The 25,680-nt window shown below is 42.0% G+C and overlaps 2 protein-coding genes across 5 annotated transcripts in view; both read right to left on the bottom strand.

Moving 5' to 3' along the window:
• LOC142944090 (nuclear GTPase SLIP-GC-like) overlaps nucleotides 1–8,766 on the bottom strand; it is a 20,186-nt gene extending 11,420 nt beyond the window's left edge. The window contains exons 1-7 of one of the 3 annotated variants that reach the window (XM_076085592.1): nucleotides 8,635–8,766; nucleotides 2,811–2,892; nucleotides 2,473–2,585; nucleotides 2,243–2,290; nucleotides 2,067–2,100; nucleotides 1,800–1,892; nucleotides 1,456–1,546 (exon numbers count right to left, since the gene is read on the bottom strand). In XM_076085592.1, the coding sequence (XP_075941707.1) occupies nucleotides 1,456–1,546; nucleotides 1,800–1,892; nucleotides 2,067–2,100; nucleotides 2,243–2,290; nucleotides 2,473–2,585; nucleotides 2,811–2,877 (446 nt within the window). In that variant the 5' untranslated portion in view covers nucleotides 2,878–2,892; nucleotides 8,635–8,766. Of the gene's footprint in view, nucleotides 1–1,455; nucleotides 1,547–1,799; nucleotides 1,893–2,066; nucleotides 2,101–2,242; nucleotides 2,291–2,472; nucleotides 2,586–2,810; nucleotides 2,893–3,921; nucleotides 7,607–8,634 lie in introns of those variants that run through there. The other 2 variants (XM_076085593.1, XM_076085590.1) reach the window with 2 other exon arrangements.
• On the bottom strand, nucleotides 8,680–25,680 carry LOC142944091 (nuclear GTPase SLIP-GC-like). Of its 2 annotated transcripts, none has more exons than XM_076085594.1 (22): nucleotides 25,599–25,680; nucleotides 17,683–17,764; nucleotides 17,346–17,458; nucleotides 17,116–17,163; nucleotides 16,940–16,973; nucleotides 16,672–16,764; nucleotides 16,287–16,377; nucleotides 15,489–15,705; nucleotides 15,176–15,391; nucleotides 14,264–14,470; nucleotides 14,006–14,181; nucleotides 13,638–13,731; nucleotides 12,547–12,634; nucleotides 12,273–12,409; nucleotides 11,803–11,976; nucleotides 11,554–11,708; nucleotides 11,237–11,360; nucleotides 10,858–10,966; nucleotides 10,603–10,736; nucleotides 10,292–10,373; nucleotides 10,093–10,171; nucleotides 8,680–10,008 (listed from the first exon to the last, which is right to left on the bottom strand). In XM_076085594.1, the coding sequence occupies exons 2-22, from the start codon at nucleotides 17,747–17,749 to the stop codon at nucleotides 9,963–9,965; spliced, it is 2,484 nt and encodes an 827-aa protein (XP_075941709.1). In that variant the 5' UTR covers nucleotides 17,750–17,764; nucleotides 25,599–25,680; the 3' UTR covers nucleotides 8,680–9,962. The 2 variants fall into 2 exon arrangements, with proteins under 2 accessions (XP_075941709.1, XP_075941710.1); XM_076085595.1 differs by having other exon boundaries at nucleotides 12,288–12,409.

Below are 25,680 nucleotides of genomic sequence, written 5' to 3'. Positions count from 1 at the left end.
CAAGAGTTTATGTGTGGGTTAATTCACTGGTTTTAAAAACATAAAAACACTGAAAGAATGTGTTAAAATCAGAAAGAGATCCATCTTCAGTAGAAGTAATTTGTTGTAAATTAACTAAAATGTTCACCTCACGACTGTATCCCTTAGACCAGGGGTTGGCAACCTTTACTATTCAAAGAGACATTTTGCTCAATTTTCCACCAAATAAAATTTGTCTGGAGCCGCAAAAGCTATTTGATATCACAGCTTAAGTTGTATATATAGTTATATTATTTATACAAATACTATAGTTTGTTGTATTTATGAAAATATAGAACAAGAATAAAGGCAATTCTTGACATTGTGTTGCTATTTCACTTGTTAGAACAATATAAAACTCTTATGAAGAGGAGAGTTTGCTGCAGCAGTTGAGAAATCGCTCTTTGTCGCTCATCTCCAGCGTGACACTTTTCAGCAAATGCTGTGTGTTTGTTCTGGAAGTGTCTTTCAACATTACATTTTTTGCACATATCAAGCATACAGGTAAGCCAGCATCGTTGGCAGTGAAAGCAAATGAATACGTCCACGCAGAATTAAACTCTCTATTTTCCTCCGTGACTTTTCTTTTTTGGGATTTAGCCATTGATAGTTTACCGAGGGCGGGGGTCTGCAAATCATGATTAGCCACCTGCAGGGAAAGGCTCTTGACAGGTGTAATAGGATGTGACGCACATTTTAGTTGACAAAATATTAAAACATTTTTATTTACGGTCAGGTATTACTGACCTTGTTGTCTTTACTAGCAGCTGTTGTCCAGTTAAAGTCTGCATGTTTGCGGAGGAAGCAGCTGTTATTGGAGCGATTAGCGATTAGCGAGCAGCGTGTCCAGCGGCGTTATCAGACCTACGGAGCGGCCGTCTGAAGTCACGTTAGCGGCTTTGAGCAACCAATCCACTTCCTGTTTACACCGGCACCCACCCGCATGCCCACTGTACGTGAATAGTCACGTGTTATTCGATTTCAGGCGTTTATGTCTGGATGGAGATCATCTAGAAAACGATGCTGAAACGCCGTGTGGACGGAGATCGTTTTGAAACGTATTAGTGTGGATGTAGAGTCAGGGAGCCGCAACAGAGGGGCTGAAGAGCCGCATGCGGCTCCGGAGCCGCAGGTTGCCGACCCCTGCCTTAGACAAACAGTCAAGTTGCAGTTTACATCCATGTCTTTCCAAAATGTCATCACTTCATCATTTTATCCTATTAGACATTTGTGTGAAATTGGCTGAATTCTTCAGTTATGATCAAAAACGTGTTTTGTGAGGTCACAGTGACCTTGATCTGTGACCACCAAATTCACTGGATGTCTGGCTCAACACTATCAGTCTTAAATCTCTTAGTGAAACTGGCCTCTGGTCAGCAGTGGAACCAGGCCCGTATAACATATTAATATGGAAATTTTAATAAACTTTAAACTTACATCAGGAACTTGTTGAGCTTGTTGTCTTCGTGAGGTATTTTCTGACTGACACATCTCATGATGTTTTTCACATCAGACAGTATGATTTCTTCTGTCAGAGTGAAAGTAAAGAACTGTTCAGCAGGAACCATGAACCAGTGAATCAAGTAAGCGGTAATGCACAATGAGGAGAGCATGAGGGAACTTTCTCTGCCATACGGCAGCAAATGAGAGTATTTTCTGTGGCCAAGATATAGAAACACACATTTGCTATGTAAGTAAGCCAAGTAAAAATGTTATTACATTAAAACGTTAACCCTATAGTAAGTTGTAGGTTGCCATTATTTGTAAAGTATTATAAATACCTGAGTCTGATCCTGGTTTGTCGGCAAGTCTTTGTTTTTTAGTTGGTGGTTGACGTTGGCTGGACTCGCCCTGAAGATCTGACTTTCTCTTTACTTTTTGGATATTTTTTGTTAGAAAAAAAAAGCAAAAACAAAAGTTTGTTGCATCTGTCTCTCACAATATTTAAACATGTTCTCGATATAGTTTCTTAGTCAAAGTAAGATATTACCACCTTAAAAAACTTCAATGAACACTACATGTAACCAATAAGATGAAGTGTGTCTCACCTTTATCACTTGTGTCACTGGTGGATGGACGACCCTGAGGGTGAACATGAACATTTGTGTCTTAAATCAATACTAAGTGGCCAAGTACAAGTTTGAGCATACATTGAAAATATGATCTATATAATTATAATAAATTCCTTATGATACCTGAGTGCTTGAAACTTTATTCAACTTACTTCAGCAGATGAATCAACTGTTTCTGGATTTGCTGTGTTTTGTTCCTTCTAGTGACGAATGACAATAGTTGCAAATCCACAATAGTAAATAAATCCTAAAATTCTAGCACATGCTATTATTGTTAATGAGATATTATTATCAATTATGTGTCAAGAAAACAGAAGTCTGTGCTCCTATAAATTATAAATACAGTATTTGTGTATATTGTGTTCACAGTACAGAACGTTACCTTTAACATCTTGAGTCTCTCCTCTAATTTTGACCTTGGTCCCATTTTTGGGATCAACTCTGTGATTTGTTGATCATTCAGAAGGTAAAGACTTTCTGTGTCAATTTCATGTTCTGGAATTAACAAGAAGAATTGCCAGGATTAGTCAGAACTGATCAATCCCATTTTCCTAAAACGATGTCTGTCAAGAATATGTCAGCATTGTACTGAAGAACAACATTGCAGCATTTTTCATAGTTATTTTAGTTCTGTAGATGCTTATACGTTTCAGTATTGTTAGGTCATATAAACACTGTATAAAATATGTGCCCAAAAAAAGAGGCATGGTAATACTTTACCTTCAAATATTGGTATCAACTGGCTGAGCTTCCATTCAGTTAATTTATTACGAACAAAATCATCCATGACCACGAATGGCAACTGGAAGGTAAACAAATAATCATGTTTTAAATCAACCACTGCAACTTTGGAGAGTTACATTTCACTGAAGGAAAATAAGTTATGAAACTTCTATTATCAGACTCAAGGAAATAGCAAAGATTCAAAGTTATTGAATATTATTTCCAATAATAATTCACTCAAATGTATTAAAAACACATTTGTATCAAAACAACAGTTGTAGTACAACAAGGAGGAGCCCATTGTTGTATGAAGTGATTTTGGTCACACTACACTATAAGAGTGAATTTATTGAAAATATTTCCCAATAAAAATTCACCATAATTAATCAAAAGCATTTTTTTTATCAAAGTAACAATGGTAGTACAACAAGGAGAAGCCAATTGGTGAAATAAGTGATTTTGGTTACATTACATTGCATGACTGTGAAGCTATTGAATATTGTTGTAGTATGTATTTTCCGCATTGCACTTTGTAGACGGTCCCTGCGCACTCGTCTCGCATCCGGCCGCTCATTGAGACCAATGCCGTTTGTCCAGCTCGGAGGAGCCCGAAAGACGGACCGTTATAATTAAATTAAGGTTGTAGCTTGTTGTCTACCTCACTACGGTTACAGAGAGGTATCGTTTGTATTTTAGCAACGTTTCGATTTATTGAACCGGGAAGTCCAAATCTTTGAATATCTTTCCAACTTTACCTAACCCACCCGGTTCTGTGAATAAACCACTGCAGCACCAGGCCTGTTTAAATACTCGAATGCAGGGTGCGTCGCCGTCAGCATACGTTACGTTTACGCAATCTCCCATGTAGCGTTAGATATCTGGCAATATGTTGTTTGTCCCCAAGAGTACCAACTTTTCATCAAGTCGGGATAAGGGCACTTCATTCATTAAATTCTAGCGTGTAACTTTACAGCCTTTTGTTTGTTATTCACGGAGGAGATGTTCCGGCTTTCAAACGGTCAATAAGAGATTAAAAGAGAAAATGTCAATAAGAATCACCCGCGGTGTTTGATTTCCTTAACATCATAATATTAATTCCAACGGTTACCTGTAGCGTGTAGGCAATAGATGTAGATCAATGTGGGTGCTGCAGGTTTCAAGCGGGAGGAGGAGTCCTTTGTTGTCAAAAGTTGACCGACCCCAAGTTGATTTCTTGTTCTCAAACTCCTCCCATGATGAATCTCCCTACTTAATTATATATTTATTTTATTCGTTCTTATGAAAATTGTCGACACAAGATCGTGTGGGTAAAATTATGTATAATTTACCTTTTTGAGCCTCAAACTGTTAAACAACATGTTTGAAGAGAAATGCCTCTACGGTTGAACTAAATACTGACAACTGCAACATTAAAGGGAGGAACGGTTGTGTAAGGGGGACACAAGCCTAACAGGCTGGAAACCACTGTTTTAATATTGAACATTACATTTTATGAGTTTATCAAATATTTTAATGTAAAATCTTACTCTGAAAAGTAACTAACTTCAGCTGTCAGATAAGTGTGCTGGTGTATGAAGTATAGTATTCCCCTCTGAGATGTAGTGGAGTTGGATGTACGAAGTAACTTAAAAAGGAAACAGTGCCTCAAAATAGTACTGAAAGTACTGTACTTGGGTTAAATGTTCTTAGTTGATTTTCACCAGTGTTAAAACTACAGGAAGATAGGATATATATACTGTATATATATATATATATATTGAGAGAGAGAGAGAGAGAGAGAGAGAGAGAGAGACTACAATGCCAGGTCAGGCAATACCAGAAGTCCACTATCGTGCACTAAATCTTATAAAGTCCAGTTAGTGGATACTCACTTGTACTGTAAATATGTTTCTTCTACATCTTGGATATGTTGCTAGAAATGTTTACAGTGAAAAATGAAGCCAAATGTTTGGCTAACTGTCTGTCTGCTGTTTGGTGCTGAGCAGGTAGTGTACAGTGGGTTTCAAGAGCTATTTATCTGAAAACAGCTCCTGCTGCAGCCGAAGATGATGCTCTGAGAGCGCTGAGAGTGAACCACAGCAGTAAAGTTGTGGCCGGACAGATGAACAATGAGCTGAAACTCACTGCAAAGCTCAAAGGATAAAAATCTGAAATACAAAATCCTTCAATTTGACTGTGACACTAGCCTGCGCCCACATTTATTGTACTGCTAGTGCACATTTTGCAGTATGTATTTACCATGGGTATGACTGTATCTGATACTGCTGTGACGCTTGTGTTTTAATATCTTAAGGAATTTGTGCTTTATCAATCACATTGCTTGATACAATAAAATAATACAATCAGTTGTTTGTTGTGCATGCATGTGGACATAATACACCCACTATAAGTTGTTCTTGCTGTGAACACCAGAGGGCAGTAGAGTCTATGTTTTGCTGAACAGATGTTTTGATTTATCTCCACAGTATGAGAGTATTATTGAACAATCTTACATTTAGTTTTTCACTTTTGAACTCTATGTATTCCACTCCTCTGGTGCTCTGGGTACTTTGGACTCTTTTATACTAACTGTCCCCTCACTGCACTGACAGAGATCACATGGTTTGGTGAGATTAACAGTTGCTGCAACAGAAAGACGAGAACAAATGACAAAGGCCTGAACAGGTTCATATGAGGAAGTAAGAGTCGGTGCTTGTTTTAATATTTTAATATAATATATTTATATGTATGCTGCAATCACAATTTCCCAGAGGAGCGATCAGGAAGTTTTAGGGTCGTTGTTTTTTTCCAGAGGAGTCGTTTGTGTGTTAAAATAATTTTTATTGTGTGCACACATCATTTGTAACTTACTGGTGCTCGTACAGATAATCAACGAAAGATGAAGAATACTGATGCGTGACAATAACAATTATGATATAGAATTTGTAACCTTAAAATTTTAACTGATAAACTTCTTCCAGAAACTGTTTGCATGACCTCCAGGTCACTAATGGTGCTGAGTGACAAACCCTCAATTTACCTCATGGCCAAGATCAACTCAGAGGAGAAAAACAAGCAGATTAATTACCCATCCTGACCATTTGAGCTAGTTTATTGATGCCTGATACCTGGTTTCTTTCAACAGACTCAGAGGAAAACACTGAACTCATGAGAACCACAAAAGAAACGTATTTGCTATTGAAATGTAGATTCATTTAGAGGTCATGTTTTATATGCAAACTACCTGAAAAGTACTATCTCAAAGTTATAAACAGGTTAGACATGGTTCATAAATGGTAAATAGACTTGTATTTGTACAGGTGTCATTTGATCCATTATCATTCACACCCATTCATCACATTCATTTATTTAGGGTTATTTAGGACATGGACTGGAGGATCCGATCCAACCGCTGATCTTTTGATTGAAAGACAACCAGCTTTAACTCTGAGCCACAGCACCCAGGTTAGAAATGGTTACAAGTAAAAGTCAGTGTTTATTAATACATTTGCAAATACACAATCCACTTCTGTGATCACAGTTGTTTTCAATGCTAACACACTAACATGACACATAAAGCACAATTACTGAGACTAACACTGTGAGAGCAAAACCTAAGGTCAAGTCTCCAAAACTCTAAACACATTTTCTGCTTTTCAAAGTGACACTTTTTGTCACACACTGCACACAGTTCACTACATGAGACACAGGACTCTCACATAAAGTCACTTGTCCTTTTAAAACACTGCCAATCAAAAGCCACAGCCATGGACCAATTGGCCAATACATGTGCCACCTGGTCAAACACCTAATAGCTTGATTGTCAACTAATCAATCAGGATGTAAGCGCTATACAGTTATTTTATGATTGCGTAAGCACAGTTTTAAAAACAGGGCTCATTTTGTCAAAACATAATTGTTCAGTAAATAATGAGAAACCAGATAGGCTGGTTTATTACTATCATCTAGTTCTATCACATTTTTGATATGAATTAACACACTTAGAAAAAAATATTATTTCACAGTAAGAAAGTTTTGTACTTGAACGTCAATAATCACCTTAATAATTATTATATATAGTATAGCTAAAAAGTGAATCTGTTTGTGCGCTGATATTCCTCCTATCGTGTGTACACATCATTTATAACTCCCTTAGATCAACAGCAGATTACTCACCAAAGCACAAAAACAAACTCATGCAAATAGTTTATCCTGAAGAGAAACGAACCTGAAGGCAAACAAGGTCAGCTACTTGTTGAAAGGTTTACTGGTGGCCTGATATAATGATGCTGATGTTATTGTCTTTGTGATCCCTCTTTTTTTCTATTTTTTTAAGTTCATATAGTGACTTAAGTTGTATTAAGTTATTATTTTACTTGGACAGTAATTAGAAAGGAAGTGATAAGAGTTGTGATAAACCTCTGGACCAAAAGCAGTATCAATGATGCCCGTCCCTACATGTGTGTCTGCATGTTCCTTGTTCTTGCATCAGTAAGTGGCAGTTTGAAGCATGAACAATCATAATACATTATATTACCATTAATCCTAAATGAATAACAACACACCTTTACCTGTTTGTACATGAAGAGCAATCATTATCAGGACAAACTGACAAATGGTTTGGAAATTTCCTACTTGTTTAAAGTTTCAAGAACATAAGGCTCCTGTGTGAACACACTTAACAGGTCTTAACTACTATGTTATAATTTATCACAGCTTTATAATATGTATAGTATTTCTGGTGTGTGTTACTAAACATGCTTGGGAACTGTGATGTAGATTTGTTTCAGGCAATTTAATTTTAGGTCAAATCTAAGACGAGAAGTTTTAAGTAAGAAGAATTTGAAAAGAACAAAGTTGGAAAATCATTTGTTTATCTCACAATAAAAGCTGATGTTAGTGAGAACATAAAGAAGCTTTTAGATCATTTTACAACATAAACGACAAAGAAGCCAAAGTACATGTGGCACTTTAACAGTGAACTTTATTGGCCAGTATACCATGTCAAATACATTCAATTCATTTAGAATCAGTGTAGATGAAGAAAAAACAATTGTTCAGTAAATAATGAGAAACTAGATAGAATGGTTTATTACTATCATCTAGTTCTATCAAATTTTTGATATATGAATTAACAAACTTAGAAAAATTATTTTGCAGTAAGAAAGTTTTGTCCTTGAGCATGATAGTGTTAAGGTGTAAAGCCTAGCTGCGTAACCGATACCCCCTCCCAGCTCCGAGTGAAGCACTGGAAGACGTCTTGTTCAGAAACCTCTGACCTAGGGAACGAACGCACCCCCCAAAATATACACGCGAGACCGTCTTAGCCTGCTTAGGGGGGAGAAAACCAGGATAACTTAATATCACGAGCCACCGCCGTATCTCTTGTTTCAGGCTAAAAACGTCGGCCTTCCCGACTGCCGGATATCAACAGATTTAGGTGTTTGTGTGAGCAATAGGTGTGGGAGGACTGGATGTACTCCAGGATGGACCCGCTCTAAAGGGCCACCGCTGGAGGAGGAACCCCGTGTGGTTGGGAACCTCGCTCGGTTATTAAGGGCAGCTTCAGGACCCTAGCCCTAACTTCCCCAATTTAGATGCCAATCTGACCCCTATTGCTTCCTAATACACAACATCTAACGTCTAAACATGATAATCAACACTGCAGCGTCACATATGATACATTAGCAGAGCTTCAAAATCAATCTGAGACAACCAAGTTAGTAAATCACAACAATATTGAACACCATCTTAACCTTAGCTTGTAGCAGGAAAGTCATTCAAATTTCTTGTGTAATTAATTTACTATTGTCAGCCTATCCCAGGGGAAGAGCACTCTTACCTTTAGGAGACTAGAGGACCCCACCAGAGATGAGCAACACTGGACTTTGGTTGGAATGCACAAAATACAAACCAGTTTTATTTGTTTTTTACAGAAAGTAAAGAAAAAGATTAACAAAAATGAATACCAAAAAAATCGATGTAAAAGTTAAAACAAAATGTCAAATGTTAAGAGTATGAACGCTCCAGAAGTCATCCAAAAAAGGCCAAAAAGCCTCGATCCTTTGCTGTCTCCTATATATACGCTTCTCCTTGGCGCTTCCTGCAACCTCCAGGCCCATATATGGTAGACAACAGATCATTCTCAAATCATTGGACGGAACAGTCCTAATAGTCTTATCACTTCTGACAGACCTACTTTTTAGGGTAAACAACCCCCCCTTTGTGGAAGGTGTGTAGTGGGAACTTGTGATCCATGCAGCTGACTGCCTGCACCTATGTCCTCTTCTTCTGAGACGTTAAGAACTACTTATTGTATATTCTCATGTTCTACGCTTTAAGGATAAAAAGTATATATCGGTGTGTCTGTTGTTACACAGATAAAGCACTTCTTATGCTTCTCTAACTTTACGGCCTGAAGCAGGATGTTCCAGTACACAGGCCCCATTGAACAGGATGTCTCTCTACTAACTGATTAGTTTCCTGAGTTTACAGCCTTTCTCTCCTGGTGACTGTCAATCATCCTGTCAGAGTGGGTTCACTAAAAGTTCACTTATTTCATTAGCTTCAACATACAGTCAACACTACAAGCACGTATGATTATATTTTGGTAAATGATAGAAAGTCACACATTAAATCAAAATCATTGAATCATCCCTAAGCAATATGGGATTACATGTAACGAGTATATAAAATTAAACATACAGTACGTACTGTGATCAAGGTTCAGGATTTATGTTAAACACCCATAAAATCATTGGAATGTCAATTACAAATTGGATTAAAAAGGTATACATAGAAATCAAGAAGAAAAAAATGTTAAATCATTAAAACAAAATGTATCTGGGACATCATAGTGGACCGGTCTCTAAGACCTGTACAGTGTGTAAACCACAATGCACCTGGTTTGAATCAGACTGGGGACCTTTGCTGCATGAAATCCCGCTCTCACCCCCCACACATTTTCTGTCTGCATCTTATCATTAATCATTTAAAAGAAAAAATGCCCAACAACACATAGAATCTCTATGCATGTCTTTCACAACAAGCTAATTCAAAGTACATATCAAAACAACACTCAAAGAGAACCTGGATAAGATGAGTTGACAAAAATGGTTGAGACCAAATCCAGAGGCCTCACGTCTCTAACCAGCGTGCATGCAGGGCTCTTCAGTTGGTTGTCAGCTGTGCAGCTGCCGGGCTGGGCGGAACAGCACTAGTGTAATAAAAAGCATCATTAGCATTATTCAGAGCAGCTCAATCTGGAGGCATTATGTAGATATTTTAACAACAGTTTTACCAAATTAGTGGTTCTTCATCTGGGCTTCCCTGCAGTTCTTTGTAGTGGTTCTTCACCATCACAAGCTCCAATGTAACGTCTAAAAAACAAACATGTTAACATCAAGTTCACTATTAATCACACTATTGAAAATTTGTTGACCTATTCATTTCCATCAGAATTTTTAGTGATTGTTATTATTTTGTAACGTTGTCTTTACCTGGGATTGAGACGCCATCTGTCTTGAGCGACAGCTCGATTGATTTCTGCACTGTTTTTTCCAGATTGACCAGGATGTATTTCTAAATTAGCATAAACATCTTTATCACTCACAGACAAAATGTGTCTTATAACAATAGCTGAATGTGTGTGAAAGGGCCTGCAGTGTGTTAGTAGCAAAAGCAGCATTCAACAAGAGGCATATTCCACTTGATTATATATATGATGACCTAGAATTGTAGATAAAGATAAGCAGCACAACATGTTTTACTATATCCTCACCGTACACACGTATTATAAAATGTTACAAACCATCAAGTCATCCAGCTGTTTCAACATAACAGCTTTAGCTTTCTGAAACATGACGTTTTTTGACCCAACTACGTGCTTCACCATAGTTTCTCTCACATCATTCAGCATGCCCGGTCCTTTAATTTGTTTTGCTTCTACAATAAAACAGAAAACTTTCGTCAATTAAATGTTATTATAATTACATTCTGCACAGTTCTGATGATTAATGTGCATCTTTACAGTGTCAGGTTTTATATGTGATGATCTTTATCGTACCGTCATAGCATTTCTGCATGTTTGTCTCAATTGTTGTCGTCAGACTGCTGTAGATCGTTTTCTTACGTTCGCGGATGATTTTGTTGAGTTTTGTCTTAATCTGTTCTACCTAAGAGAGAATATGAATCATAGATCCACAAATTTTAGATAAAATCAAGGTCATTTACAAATAAGGCTCATCATTTTTCAAAGGGCATCTCCAGTTTTTACTGACATTTACTGTATTGATAGACTTCTTCATAACAGTGTATATATGTTAACAGCTAAAAACATCTATATTTCATTTATTCTCTAATGTTTAGTCTTCATGTCTGCTGAAGCCTTTCTGATCTGGACTAATAGCTTAATAAAGACTAACGGTACTATTCTCCTCTTTTACCTCTGTACTGAGAAATATCAGTTGCAGTTCGACATCTTTGTACTCTGTCTTCTCTTTCATCATCTTCGTGTCAAGTGAAAATGAATTGAGGACTCCGCTGAAAGGTCCACAGTTTCCTTCATTTCTGAAACAAGTTGAAATGTTTCATAAACGCATCATTGACAAGTTTGTATTTCAATAATGTAATTTGTATGTATGCATTATATCACATAACTTGTATAACTGTATAATGTACAATCTGTTATTTCTAGACATTCTCCATAGTTTGTACAATTAGCCTGCTCAGGGTTTTATGTCTTTATTGAGTCATTTCTTACGGGAAGGTCTTCTTGAATTCCTCATCAATGCTCTCAGTCAGGCATGAAGATAACTTCATATTGAGGTTTATTTGTTTCCCCTTTTTTGTCTTGTGGATGCCATCGTGCTCTACTATACACTTCAGTGTCCTGTGGAAACCACTACCTGACTTATTCTGAAACAAAACAGAAAAAACAGAAACATTTTTAAGACATTCATATGAAGTGCAAAATCCGTTGTAATGATGTTGTAATAATTCAAATACGTACAGGATTTATCACCGACTTCAAGTCTTTTTCACATGAACTTTTAGATTTTTCAACCCCCTCACTGAGGCACTTTTCAAAACCCAGATAAGTCTCTTCCATTGGTTTCCTGACTTTATCAAGTTCATCCCTCATCTTTTGTTGAAGGACTGTGTACACAGCTGTCTTTGTGTCAGCCTGAAATCAACAACAACACATTCAGTATTCAAAGCAGTGAAACCATTCTGTTACTTGACTGAGTTTTCTTGATTTATTCACATTTATACAAAATGTTGTTGATTTTGAGTTAGACCACCCTTTAATTACTGTCGTTATGCAGCCTCTCTGAAGCAACACGAAATCAGGAAAACTAACTTTATTGATAAAATGTATGTATGGATGACATTACATGTAAGTAGTCTGTCTTTGACTTTATGTTTTCACATTATTTTCTGTGAATATTAATGATAATTAAAGACAAAGAAATAGATTACATTTCTTGATCTTACCCCTCCTCCACGGCTGGCCCCTTGAATCAGAGAGAGAATCCCATGAGCTCCAGACACATAGTTTAACGTCTCTGAGTGACAGTCATTGAGATCCTGCAGACATTCCTGAAGTTTGGGTATTTCTGTAAAAAACGTTTTGCATCTTGTATAGTTACAAAACATACTTACATTTTATTGCCATAATCCAATTAGTCATTCTTGTTTGTTTTGTTAAAGTAAAGTAAATCTAAATGTGCTCATATATGAAGACTTCACCTACCAGTGTCGTCTGGATCTAGATAGTTTTTTTCTAGAAACTCGTCGGAGCTCACTGTGAACACTTTGAAACTTTCATCACTGAAATGTTTCTGAAAAGAAAAAGTTTTGGTTTTAAGTAGTGCTGGGCAAGTTAACGCCTTAATTTCGTGTTAACGCATTCATTAATTAACGCCGACAATTATTTTATCGCGCGTTAATGCATTTTTAAAATGTATTATTATTATTATTATTTTTTAATTTTTTATTGAAAGACAAGAGACAATACATAGACATAACAACAAGAGGATGACAAGAACAGTGGGATAAAAGCCAGCAAACATCCTATAGTCGGTTGTGTATGTATGTGTGTGTGTGTGTGTGTGTGTGTGTGTGAACGTGTGTGTGTCCTTGAGCCTTTTGAGATGGAAAAAAAAAAATAACAACAATAATAAAACAACAACAAAAAAACAAAAAAAACAGGTAAGTATTTTTTATTTATTATTATTGTAACAGACTGTCTCATGTTTATCGTTTTGTATTGGAGATATGATGTCCCTTCAGGGTTGCCGTAGAGAAAAGGCGACTTCCGCTTCTGGTCGAGGGGGGGGGGGGCATAAATAAAGAGAGAAGCTGCACCAGCTTTTGCTCTCCCTGGAGACTACTGGACATCGCTGCGGTAAAGTCAGCAGACACTCAGATCTCCGTGGTCAACTCAGCAGACACTTACATTTTATATGCTGAAATTCACGGTAAACGCAGAGCGAAGGACTTTGAAAGTTAGCGGAAACATTAACGTGAGACAACATCCGGTTTCTTCAGACGAACATCCGGTTTTCAGAATAAGATGCCAACAAAGTATGAATTATATTCACATTAAGTATAAAACATGCTACCTGCATCTCGTGAACCAAATGATATTACACTTTTGTTCATATAGCAGTACTTGTAAAATAAAAGTGCGCAATACACTGCTTTTGAATTCATTATTGAACTTTGCCATAACAATGCGATTAATCGCGATTAAATATTTTAATCGTTGCCCAGCACTAGTTTTAAGACATGCTTAGAGTCGCCGACAATCTTTATGTTGTACTTTCTGTCTATAAAACTCACCTTAATCTCCTTTAGTTTGCTGAATTCTTCTTTCACTTCTTTCTTGGCTTGTTCGTTTCTTTCCAATATCAAAGCACGAACATCAGCTGTGGAACTAAATGAAAATATTTGCATTATTTTGTGTCACCTGTGTGAGCAGTTATTGATTTCTAAAGGAATTTCTTTGAAAGAACTGATAAAACAGATGACAAGCATTAAGAATGACTCTATAGAAATAGACAATCTACTCGCTGGTGGTCCCGTTTTCTCATGTAGGTCATATAGAGACATCAGTATTATTATTGAGACTGTTTCATGAACACTTCAAAAGTCCTCACAGTTCCTTTAATATATATGTATATGTACTGTTGGCATCTTAAATCACTTACTGATGTTTTGAGTTTTTAATAAGATCAGACTTGGTGCAGATAAAGTAAATGTGCTGACACTGGCCACCATTTCCCATGAAGCTAGAGGCACTTTCCAGGATCTCCCAGGCTTCTCGCTCTGATGCAGCTCGATTCATTTCAGTCACGATCCACACAGTGGAACAACTTCCAACAAGCTGAAGGGACATGACAGCAAGCATTATGATGGTTACCAGTACTACAGTAATACACTAAACAGCATTGCATGTGATGAATTACCTTTTTCCACATCTTGTCCCTGCTCTTGTTACGATCCCCATTTCCAGGAAGATCCACAAGTGTGACGTGCTTCAGAAGATCATTATTTGGCACCTTGATAGTCACACACTTCACTAGTGGCCAATACCACCTCTTTATGTCTTTACCTTCTTCATCTTTTGGGTCACTTCTTGTGTATCTGACTAATTTTGCAGATAGCTCTTTAGCCTGCAATAAATAATAAAACGAGATTAAGGCAACGTAAGTGATATCATTCATAAGCAGACTCCAACTTCAAACTGCTTTACAAATTGCACAAAATAATTAAAACAGGAAAATATACAAAAGAAGAGCAATTAAGTTACCCCATCATTGAAACAACAAAAGCAAAAAGCTACATTTGGATCAATAAATATTAAATACTAAACCGGAAGTGGACACAAAAGTGCTATTTTGGGTGACAATTAGGTTTTAAATTGATGATGATCAGATTTTAAGAGATACAATAATTACTATTACTATTACCAGCTGAACTAAAGTGTGAACAAAAGCAGTGTTGAGATTTAATAATACAAGATGTAATTTAATCTCAATGTAAAATGTTTGGGCACAAAGACGGAGGAAAAATCCTGTTTGGATGTTAAAACAGTTATATAAATATATTTAGTTACTGGTATACAAACTTCTTTATGATTTTTCTATAAAGGGGACATTTTCTATGGGTTTGTAGTTTTCGAGGACAGGTGCATCAAGGCCACTCTGTTTTTAAGTAGAAAGTTTCACATAATGATTTTACTTTTACATTTGTTGAACTAAACCAACCTGGAATGGCTAGGCAGCATGCATATTACATAAACCTCAATAACATTTCCCTCTGTCAGACAGACAAGAAGGCTTCTCATGAAGTGATTCAAGATTTTTACTCTTACTCACTGTTTTTACTGTCAAAATCTTCTCCTTGGGAAGGAGAAATTCTGGGATCTCTTTGAAATATCTGTCATTCATGAGGTCATCAGGAGATTTGTTTTTCCAGTCTTCTCCATACAGCGCTGACAGCTTTTCAACTATGTCCCGAGAATCATCGTCACTTTCCTGATCCGCATTATCCCCAAGGAAATTTTTAGAGAACCACAACTCATCTTTCCACTCCTAAATACAATTTAAAAAATACCTTTAACTTTGTTAAATTATATGGCATACCTTTTTAAATAGCTTCAAGTAAACAAACATATTCAGCTCATTTTACCTCTTTTGTAATGAACTCAATGTTTGCCTCATACTTTGAGTTCTGCATGTTAGCCTCCACTTCAATCATGACTGAGGTACATGCACGGAAGTCTCCAGAGGGCAGGAGATCCTTCTCTCCAATGACGGCATTTATCAAAGAGCTCTTTCCAGCCCCGGTTTTGCCAAAGACACCAACCCTCTCCTTCTTGTCTGTCTTCAAATCACTGATTCTTTCCCTGTTGTACAAGAGTTTATGTGTGGGTTAATTCATTTGTTTCAAAAACATAAAAACACTGACAGAATGTGTTAAAATCAGAAAGAGATCCGTCTATAAACAGCCCTCTTCAGCATATTGTACTATCTTCAGTAGAAGTAATTTGCTGTAAATTTGGATTATTAAAAGAATTATCGCCTCACAACTGAATCCCTCAGACAAACAGTCAAGTTGTAGTTTACATCCATGTCTTTCCAAATTGTCATCACTTCATCATTTTATCCGATTAGACATTTATGTGAAATTGTCATAATTAGCTGAATTCTTCAGTTATGATCAAAAATGTGTTTTGTGAGGTCACAGTGACCTTGATCTGTGACCACCAAATTGTAATCAGTTCATCCTTGAGTCCAAAACAAATTCCTTCGAGACGTTGGTGAGAAATGGACATACGTACGTACGTACGTACGGCCGGACAAACCCATGATGTCTGGCTCAACACTATCAGTCTTAAATCTCTTAGTGAAACTGGCCTCTGGTCAGCAGTGGAACCAGGCCCGTATAACATATTAATATGGAAACTTTAATAAACTTTATACTTACGTCAGGAACTTGTTGAGCTTGTTGTCTTCGTGAGGTATTTTCTGACTGACACATTCCATGATGTCTTTCACATCAGACAGTATCTCTTCTTCTGTCAGAGTGAAAGTAAAGAACTGTTCAGCAGGAACCATGAACCAGTGTATCAAGTAAGCGGTAATGCACAATGAGGAGAGCGTGAGAGGGACTTTCTCTGCCAGGTCCATGTAGGATAAGATTGATAAGATGACAAGATTGCATATGGCAGCAAATGAGAGTATTTTTTGTGGCCAAGCTATAGAAACACACATTTGCTATGTAAGTAAGCTAAGTAAAAATGTTATTACATAAAAAAGTTAACCCTATAGTAAGTTGTAGGTTGCCATTGTTTGTAAAGTATTATAAATACCTGAGTATGATCCTGGTTTGTTGGCAAGTCGTTCTTTTCTAGTTAGTGATTGACGTTGGCTGGACTCATCCTGAAGATCTGACTCTCTCTTTACTTTTTGGATATTTTTAGTTGGAAAAAAAAAAGCAGAAAGAAAGGTTTGTTGCATCTGCCTCTCACAATATTAAAACATGTTCTCGATATCGTTTCTTAGTCAAAGTAAGATATTACCTCCTCAAAAAACTTCAATGAACACTACATGTAACCAATAAGATAAAGTGTGTCTCACCTTTATCACTTGTGTCACTGGTGGACGGACAAACCTGAGGGTGAACATGAACATTTGTGTCTTAAATCAATACTAAGTGGCCAAGTAAAAGTTTGAGCAGACATTGAAAATATGATCTATATAATTATAATAAATGCCTTATGATGCCTGAGTGCTTGAAACTTTATTCAACTTACTTCAGCTGATGATTCAACTGTTTCTGGATTTGCTGTGTTTTGTTCATCCTAGTGACGAAAGACAATAGTTGCAAATCCACAATAGTAAATAAATGTTAAAATTCTAGCACATGCTATTATTGTTAATGAGTTATTATTATCAATTATGTGTCAAGAAAACAGAAGTCTGTGCTCCTATAAATTATAAATACAGTATTTGTGTAAATTGTGTTCACAGTACAGAACGTTACCTTTAACAACTTGAGACTCATCTTGAATTTTGACCTTGGTCCCACTTTTGGGATCAAGTCGGAGATGTCTCCATCATTCAGAAGGTAAAGACTTTTTGTGTCAATTTCATGTTCTGCAATTAACAAGAAGAATTTCCAGCATTAGTCAGAACTGATCTCTCCCATTTTATTAAAACTATGCCTGTCAAGAATATGTCAGCATTGTACTGAAGAACAACATTGCAGCATTTTTCATAGTTCTTTTAGTTCTGTAGATGCTTATACGTTTCAGTATTGTTAGGTCATATAAACACTTTATAAAATCTGTGCCCATAAAAGAGTCATGGTAATACTTTACCTTCAAATATTGGTATCAACTGGCTGAGACCCCATTCAGTTAATTTATTACGAACAAAATCATCCATGACCACGAACGGCAACTGGAAGGTAAACAAATAATCATGTTTTAAATCAACCACTGCAACTTTGGAGAGTTACATTTCACTGAAGGAAAAGAAGTTATGAAACTTCTATTATCAGACTCAAGGAAAAAGCAAAGACTGAAAAAACGAGTCACGTCACAATGAACGGTACAGCTCATATAGACATACATCAGTTCATACAACAACTGAAATGATTAACCCTTCCGTCGTCTCGAGGGGTCAAAGCGACCCACATCGGAGTCTCCCCGCTGTCTATCTCCCCTTGTCTTCTTCTGGTGGGTCAAAGTGACCCACCTTTGACTCTCCCGGCTATCTCATCTTACTCCCCTTACTCACACTCACTATCTCTATCCCGTTGTCCTCGGGTGGGTCAAAACGACCCGCCTCAGAGTCTCTTCTCCTCTCCTCGCTACGCTACGCTACGCTACCTCCCGTCGTCCTCGGGTGGGTCAAAACGACCCGCCTCAGAGTCTCTGTCCTCGCGTCTCTCTACCCTCTCACATCTCCCACTCCCGTTGTCCTCGGGTGGGTCAAAACGACCCGCCTCAGAGTCTCTTCTCCTCTCCTCGCTACGCTACGCCACCTCCCGTTGTCCTCGGGTGGGTCAAAACGACCCGCCTCAGAGTCTCTTCTCCTCTCCTCGCTACGCTACGCTGCCTCCCGTCGTCTCGACGGGTCAAAACGACCCGCCTCAGAGTCTCTTCTCCTCTCCTCGCTACGCTACGCCACCCCCCGTTGTCCTCGGGTGGGTCAAAACGACCCGCCTCAGAGTCCCTCCCCTCGCTACTCTATCTATATATATATATATATATTTATTTACTTACACATATATTCTAGGCGCTATACTACTACGTTGTACACTCGCGCATCTTCGGTCGTCCGAGAGAGCAGACAGTAGAGAGGAGAGACGCGAAAATGCAACCGACTCCGTTTTTTCAAATGGCGAACTACCTGAGGACGAACAGGGACACGTTCGACAAGCTCGTGGCGGCTATACGAGACTACGAACACCACCCCCTGAATCCCGAGGCGAAGAAGGAGATCGGCCTCATGCTTAAGAGGCACAGGTCCAACAAGTCGTACGCGAAATACCCAGAGACTCTGATGGAGAGGATGTGGAAGTCGTTGAGCGATGACGTGGCTTGGAACGCGATAGCTGACACGCTCCGAAGCCTGGACCCCGCGTTCCGAGTGACCGATCTGGATGCGCTCAAACCCGAGGACCTCGCGGCGTGCGATCTGCTCGGAAAGCCCATCGGGACGTCGCGCTTGAGCAAACTGTTGAAGGACCTGCCGCGACGCGAACTGGACAGAGTGAAACTCTTGCTGTCCTGGGACCTCGTCGAGGGTTGCCAGCGTTTGCCCTTCGGAAGGATCGCGAGAATGAACGCGGGGGACCTGTCGAACGCGATCGTCTCCGAGCACTCTCGCTCTGCCGCGTTTGTGATGCGTCTCATCTTCTCGCAAATCGACCGAATGGACCTGGCGAGCGAACTGTCCGCCGCGGTGGCCGAGTACACGCCCGATCATTGACGATCCCGGGCGCACGCGCAAACACACCCACCACAACTCTGACCTTTTAATATTATTTTATATATATATATATATATATATATATATATATATATATATATATATATATATATATATATATATATATCACATTACACATACTTATTGGCTAAGCGATACGAACGCGGGTGTACACTCGCGCATCTCCGCTCGTCCGAGAGAGCAGACAGCAAGCAGACAGTAAGAGAGGAGAGACGCGAAAATGAACCCGACTCCCATGTTTCAAATGGCGAACTACCTGCAGAGGAACAGGGACAACTTTGACAAGCTGGTAGCGGCTATACGAGACTACGAACACCTCCCCCTGAATCCCGACGCGAAGGCGGAGATCGGCCTCATGCGTCGGAAGCTCAGGTCCAACAAGTCGTACGCGAAATACCCGGAGACTCTGATGGAGAAGATGTGGCAGCACTTGGGCGAGGACCTCGCCCGAAACGCGATAGCCGACACGCTCCGAAGCCTGGACCCCGCGTTCCGAGTGACCGATCTGGATGCGCTCAACCCCGAGGAACTCGCGGCGTGCGATCTGCTCGGAAAGCCCATCGGGGCGTCGCGTTTGAGCAGGGCGTTGCGGGACCTGCCGCGACGCGACCTGGACAGAGTGAAACTCTTGCTGTCCTGGGACCTCGTCGAGGGTTGCCAGCGTTTGCCCTTCGGAAGGATCGAGAAAATGAACCCCGGGGACCTATCTTACGCGATCGTATCGGCGCACTCTCGCTCTGCGGCGTTTGTGATGCGTCTCATCTTCTCGCAAATCGACCGAATGGACCTGGCGAGCGAACTGTCCGCCTCGGTCGACGACGTTGCGTCGGAACGTTGACGATCTCGACCGGTTTGGACGGACGTGGCGATGGGACCGGGTCGCTTTGTTGTTTTCCTGCCCTTGTAATGCTTTGCAACGTGCTGTGTAACCCGTGTTTGTTGTGTTAAAAATAAAAGGAAATAAAATAAGTCCTTGGGTATACCAATTGCTACGGTGTGCGAGTGTTCATTGTCAAAGTGCAACAATCCCCGTGTTTAGCGTTGGTGTGTGTGTGTGTGTGTGTGCGTGTGTGTGCGTGTGAAACGACCGGCGTAGGATAATCGATCGTTTGGTTAAACCCCTTCCGTTGTCCTCGGGTGGGTCAAAGCGACCCGCCTCAGAGTCTCTGTCCTCGCGTCTCTCTACCCTCTCTCTCACATCTCTCACTCCCGTTGTCCTAGGGTGGGTCAAAGCGACCCGCCTCAGAGTCTCTCCCATCGCATCTCTCTACACTCTCACATCTCCCACTCCCGTTGTCCTCGGGTGGGTCAAAGCGACCCGCCTCAGAGTCTCTGTCCTCGCGTCTCTCTCTCCCGTTGTCCCGACGGGTCAAAGCTACCCGCCTCAGATTCTCTGTCCTCGCGTCTCTCTACCCTCTCTCTCACATCTCTCACTCCCGTTGTCCTCGGGTGGGTCAAAGCGACCCGCCTCAGAGTCTCTGTCCTTGCGTCTCTCTCTCCCGTTGTCCCGACGGGTCAAAGCTACCCGCCTCAGAGTCTCTATCCTCGCGTCTCTCACTCCCGTTGTCCTCGGGTGGGTCAAAACGACCCGCCTCAGAGGTCTCTCCCATCGCGTCTCTCACTCCCGTTGTCCTCGGGTGGGTCAAAACGACCCGCCTCAGAGTCTCTATCCTCGCGTCTCTCACTCCTGTTGTCCCATTGGGTCAAAACGACCCGCCTCAGAGTCTCTATCCTCGCGTCTCTCACTCCCGTTGTCCTCGGGTGGGTCAAAGCGACCCGCCTCAGAGTCTCTCCCATCGCGTCTCTCACTCCCGTTGTCCTCGGGTGGGTCAAAACGACCCGCCTCAGAGTCTCTTCTCCCCTCGCGTCTCTCTACCCTCTCTCTCACATCTCTCACTCCCGTTGTCCTCGGGTGGGTCAAAACGACCCGCCTCAGAGTTTCTCCCATCGCGTCTCTCACTCCCGTTGTCCTCGGGTGGGTCAAAACGACCCGCCTCAGAGTCTCTATCCTCGCGTCTCTCACTCCCGTTGTCCTCGGGTGGGTCAAAACGACCCGCCTCAGAGTCTCTCCCATCGCGTCTCTCACTCCCGTTGTCCTCGGGTGGGTCAAAACGACCCGCCTCAGAGTCTCTCCCATCGCGTCTCTCACTCCCGTTGTCCTCGGGTGGGTCAAAACGACCCGCCTCAGAGTCTCTATCCTCGCGTCTCTCACTCCTGTTGTCCCATTGGGTCAAAACGACCCGCCTCAGAGTCTCTATCCTCGCGTCTCTCACTCCCGTTGTCCTCGGGTGGGTCAAAGCGACCCGCCTCAGAGTCTCTCCCATCGCGTCTCTCACTCCCGTTGTCCTCGGGTGGGTCAAAACGACCCGCCTCAGAGTCTCTATCCTCGCGTCTCTCACTCCTGTTGTCCCATTGGGTCAAAACGACCCGCCTCAGAGTCTCTATCCTCGCGTCTCTCACTCCCGTTGTCCTCGGGTGGGTCAAAGCGACCCGCCTCAGAGTCTCTCCCATCGCGTCTCTCACTCCCGTTGTCCTCGGGTGGGTCAAAACGACCCGCCTCAGAGTCTCTTCTCCCCTCGCGTCTCTCTACCCTCTCTCTCACATCTCTCACTCCCGTTGTCCTCGGGTGGGTCAAAACGACCCGCCTCAGAGTTTCTCCCATCGCGTCTCTCACTCCCGTTGTCCTCGGGTGGGTCAAAACGACCCGCCTCAGAGTCTCTATCCTCGCGTCTCTCACTCCCGTTGTCCCATTGGGTCAAAACGACCCGCCTCAGAGTCTCTATCCTCGCGTCTCTCACTCCCGTTGTCCTCGGGTGGGTCAAAGCGACCCGCCTCAGAGGTCTCTCCCATCGCGTCTCTCACTCCCGTTGTCCTCGGGTGGGTCAAAACGACCCGCCTCAGAGTCTCTCTCTCTCTCTCTCTCTCTCTCTCTCTCTCTCTCTCTCTCTCTCTCTCTCTCTCTCTCTCTCTCTCCCCTCGCTACGCTACGCTACCTCCCGTTGTCCTCGGGTGGGTCAAAGCGACCCGCCTCAGAGTCTCTTCTCCCCTCGCTGTCTCTCTACCCTCTCTCTCACATCTCTCACTCCCGTTGTCCTCGGGTGGGTCAAAGCGACCCGCCTCAGAGTCTCTCCCATCGCTACGCCACCTCCCGTTGTCCCCATTGGGTCAAAACGACCCGCCTCAGAGTCTCTATCCTCGCGTCTCTCACTCCCGTTGTCCTCGCGTGGGTCGAAAGCGACCCGTTCTGGGGACAAACCCCCCCCAATAACGAACCATTACTAACGTCATCTTCTCTACATGTACAGACATGTGGTGGCGGTGGTGGTGACGGTGGACATCTCTCGGGTAGTTACGGAATGACTGCGCGTTTCACTGTCGAACAGGTACTCGAACAGATTTTCTCAAGCGACCAGCAGGACTACTGTGATTCGGAAGACCAGGTGGAGGAAGATGTGTCCGAAGAAGACGATGTGTCCGGAGAAGAAGAACAAGAAGAAGAAGCAGGCGAAGACGCCGAAGGAGAAGGCGACGAAGAAGAAGCAGAAGACTACAACCCAGTGCGGCCCGAATCACCTTCGCGTAACCACGAAGAAGGGGAAGACGAAGACGGAGAAGACGAAGAAGGAGAAGACGATTACCAAGTCGACCCATCTCAAGTGCAAAGGCGGACCTTCCTCTCAAAAAACGGAGAAATAACTTGGTCCTCCGCTTCCTACGCGCAACACCGGGGCAGAGCTAGGCGAAATGCCACGCCGACAACCCCTGGTGGACCCACAAGGTACGCCGCGTGCCACGCCCGTGACATCGCCTCTACCTTCTGCCTCTTTGTCACACCGTCAATAGAAAGAATCATCCTGGACAACACCAATCTCGAGGGCTTTCGGAAATACGGGGACGGGTGGAAAGGAATGGACGAAACCGATCTGCGCGCCTACATAGGGCTGCTAATCTTGGCCGGTGTATACAGGTCCCGGGGCGAGGCCGCAGCTAGCCTGTGGGACGCAGAGAGCGGCAGGGTGATTTTCCGTGCCACGATGCCACTCAAACTCTTTCACACGTACTCCAGACTCATCCGCTTCGACGACCGCGAGACGAGACAAGCGAGACGTGCCACGGACAAACTGGCAGCCGTGAGAGAGGTTTGGGACACGTGGGTGGAGCGGCTGCCGCTCCTCTACAACCCAGGGCCTGAGGTGACAGTGGACGAGCAACTGGTTTCGTTCCGAGGTACAATTATTACAATGTAACAAACAAACAAACATGATGTACTGTCATTAGCCGTATCTGTAATCCTTTTTTTTGCAATAAAATAATATATAAAAGACAATATCGTCACCACCACCTGTTTCCGTGACACGCTGATAACCAATTATTATTATTTACCCGCCCCGCCCCGCCCCCAGGCCGTTGTCCCTTCCGGCAGTACATGCCCAGCAAGCCGGCGAAATACGGGATCAAGTCGTGGGTGGCCTGCGACGCCAAATCCAGCTACGCTTGGAAGATGCAAGTCTACACCGGCAAGGCCATTGGCGGAGGCCCAGAGCGGAACCAGGGGATGCGGGTTGTGCTTGATGTCACAGAGGGACTGAGGGGTCTCAATGTCACATGTGACAATTACTTCACCTCTTACGAACTCGCAAGGCAGCTCCTGGAGAGGAACATCACCATGGTTGGCACGGTTCGAAAGAACAAACCCGAGCTCCCCTCTACACTGCTAGCATTGAAGGACAGAGAGGTCTTGTCCTCCAAGTTTGCCTTCACGCCCACGACCACTGTGGTCTCTTACCTCCCAAAGAAGAACAAGAACGTGGTACTTCTGAGCACGAGGCACACGGAGGCCGACATTAGCGAGCGCGACGACAGGAAGCCTGTCGTCATCCTAGACTACAACCGCAACAAAGGAGGCGTGGACAACCTAGACAAGGTGATCGGCACGTACAGCTGCAGAAGGACGACCGCCCGATGGCCCCTGGTCGTGTTTCACAACATCATTGACGTGTCCTCGTACAACGCGTTCGTGATATGGCGAGAGATCAACCCCGACTGGATGCCTGGTAAGCGGAACAAGAGGAGGGTGTTCCTCGAGCAGCTGGGAAAGGCCCTTGTGACTCCGTTCATGGAAAGGCGGGAGCGTCTCCCCCGCACGGAAGCCTCCGCCGCTCTCGTGAAAGCCGTCCAGAGGGCTAGATCACGTGATCAACCGCAGCATCCGGCTGCCCCGGGCACCGCTGCGGCAACGGCGGCGGAGGAGGCTGCCTCCGTTTCGCCACCCGCGGCAAGTAAGCGCAAGAGGTGTCAGATCTGCCCACCGAAGAAGGACTGTAAAACCCACACTGTGTGCTACAGGTGTAAAATATATATATGCAAAGGCTGTACACTGGCATTCTGCCCTACATGCGGCAATCGGTGAAGTCCTCGGGACGGCTTCAGCCACAGGACATGGGATTTATACAGACGGACTGAGGGCAACGGAAGGGTTAATCAATTCATCAACTAGTCAATTGCCAGAAAAATAATTTGCAACTATTTTGATAAAGTCAATTTTCATGTTAAAACATTTTATGGCTCCAGGTTCTCTTTATCTTATTTTATATTTAATATGTTTAGCTTTGGCAACAGTCCTAATTTAAAAAATATTAAATAAAAATAATGCTTGTTGGACCATTGTGAAGGTGTCACTTTTGGCATCTGGGTAATTGTGACAGCATTTCTCACTATTTTCTCAATTTGTTTACAAACCAAACAAACAAACGATTAAAAGAGAAAATGTTCAGCAGATTAATCCATGATGAAAATGATAATAAATTGCCGTCCTACACCAATTAATTAACTACAACAATAAAATCCTGCTTCCTGCAGGAGTTATGAGAATCTAATGATATAATTGAATAACAGGCATACGGGCTATTGTTCTGCATTGAAATACATTCAGTACCTGTTCCTGAATAAACCACTGCAGCACCAGGCCTGTTTAAATACTCGAATGCAGGGTGCGTCGCTATCAGCATACGTTACGTTTACGCAATCTCCCATGTAGCGTTAGATATCTGGCAATATGTTGTTTGTCCCCAAGAGTACCAACTTTTCATCAAGTCGGGATAAGGGCACTTCATTATTTAAATTCTAGCGTGTAACTTTACAGCCTTTTGTTTGTTATTCACGGAGGAGATCTTCCGGCTTTCAAACGGTCAATAAGAGATTAAAAGAGAACATTTCAATAAGAATCACCCGCGGTGTTTGATTTCCTTAACATCATAATATTAATTCCAGCAGTTACCTGTAGCGTGTAGGCAATAGATGTAGATCGATGCCGGTCCTCCAAGGTGGAGCAGTCCTTTGCTCTCAATAGTTGTCCGACA

The sequence above is a fragment of the Anarhichas minor genome, unplaced genomic scaffold (assembly GCF_050575085.1).
Source record: "Anarhichas minor isolate MPS153535 unplaced genomic scaffold, ASM5057508v1 ptg000188l, whole genome shotgun sequence".
Taxonomy (NCBI): domain Eukaryota; kingdom Metazoa; phylum Chordata; class Actinopteri; order Perciformes; family Anarhichadidae; genus Anarhichas; species Anarhichas minor.
This window is presented reverse-complemented; position numbering and strand designations above follow the sequence as displayed.

Bases quoted from the DNA above. Each gene is read 5' to 3' on its own strand.
- LOC142944091 (XM_076085594.1), bottom strand. From the start codon at position 17,749: ATGGATGATTTTGTTCGTAATAAATTAACTGAATGGGGTCTCAGCCAG. The intron at 17,164-17,345 runs GTAACGTTCTGT...TTTCGTCACTAG, and splicing joins TGAGTCTCAAGTTGTTAAAG to GATGAACAAAACACAGCAAA. The intron at 16,974-17,115 runs GTAAGTTGAATA...GTTCACCCTCAG, and splicing joins CAGTTGAATCATCAGCTGAA to GTTTGTCCGTCCACCAGTGA.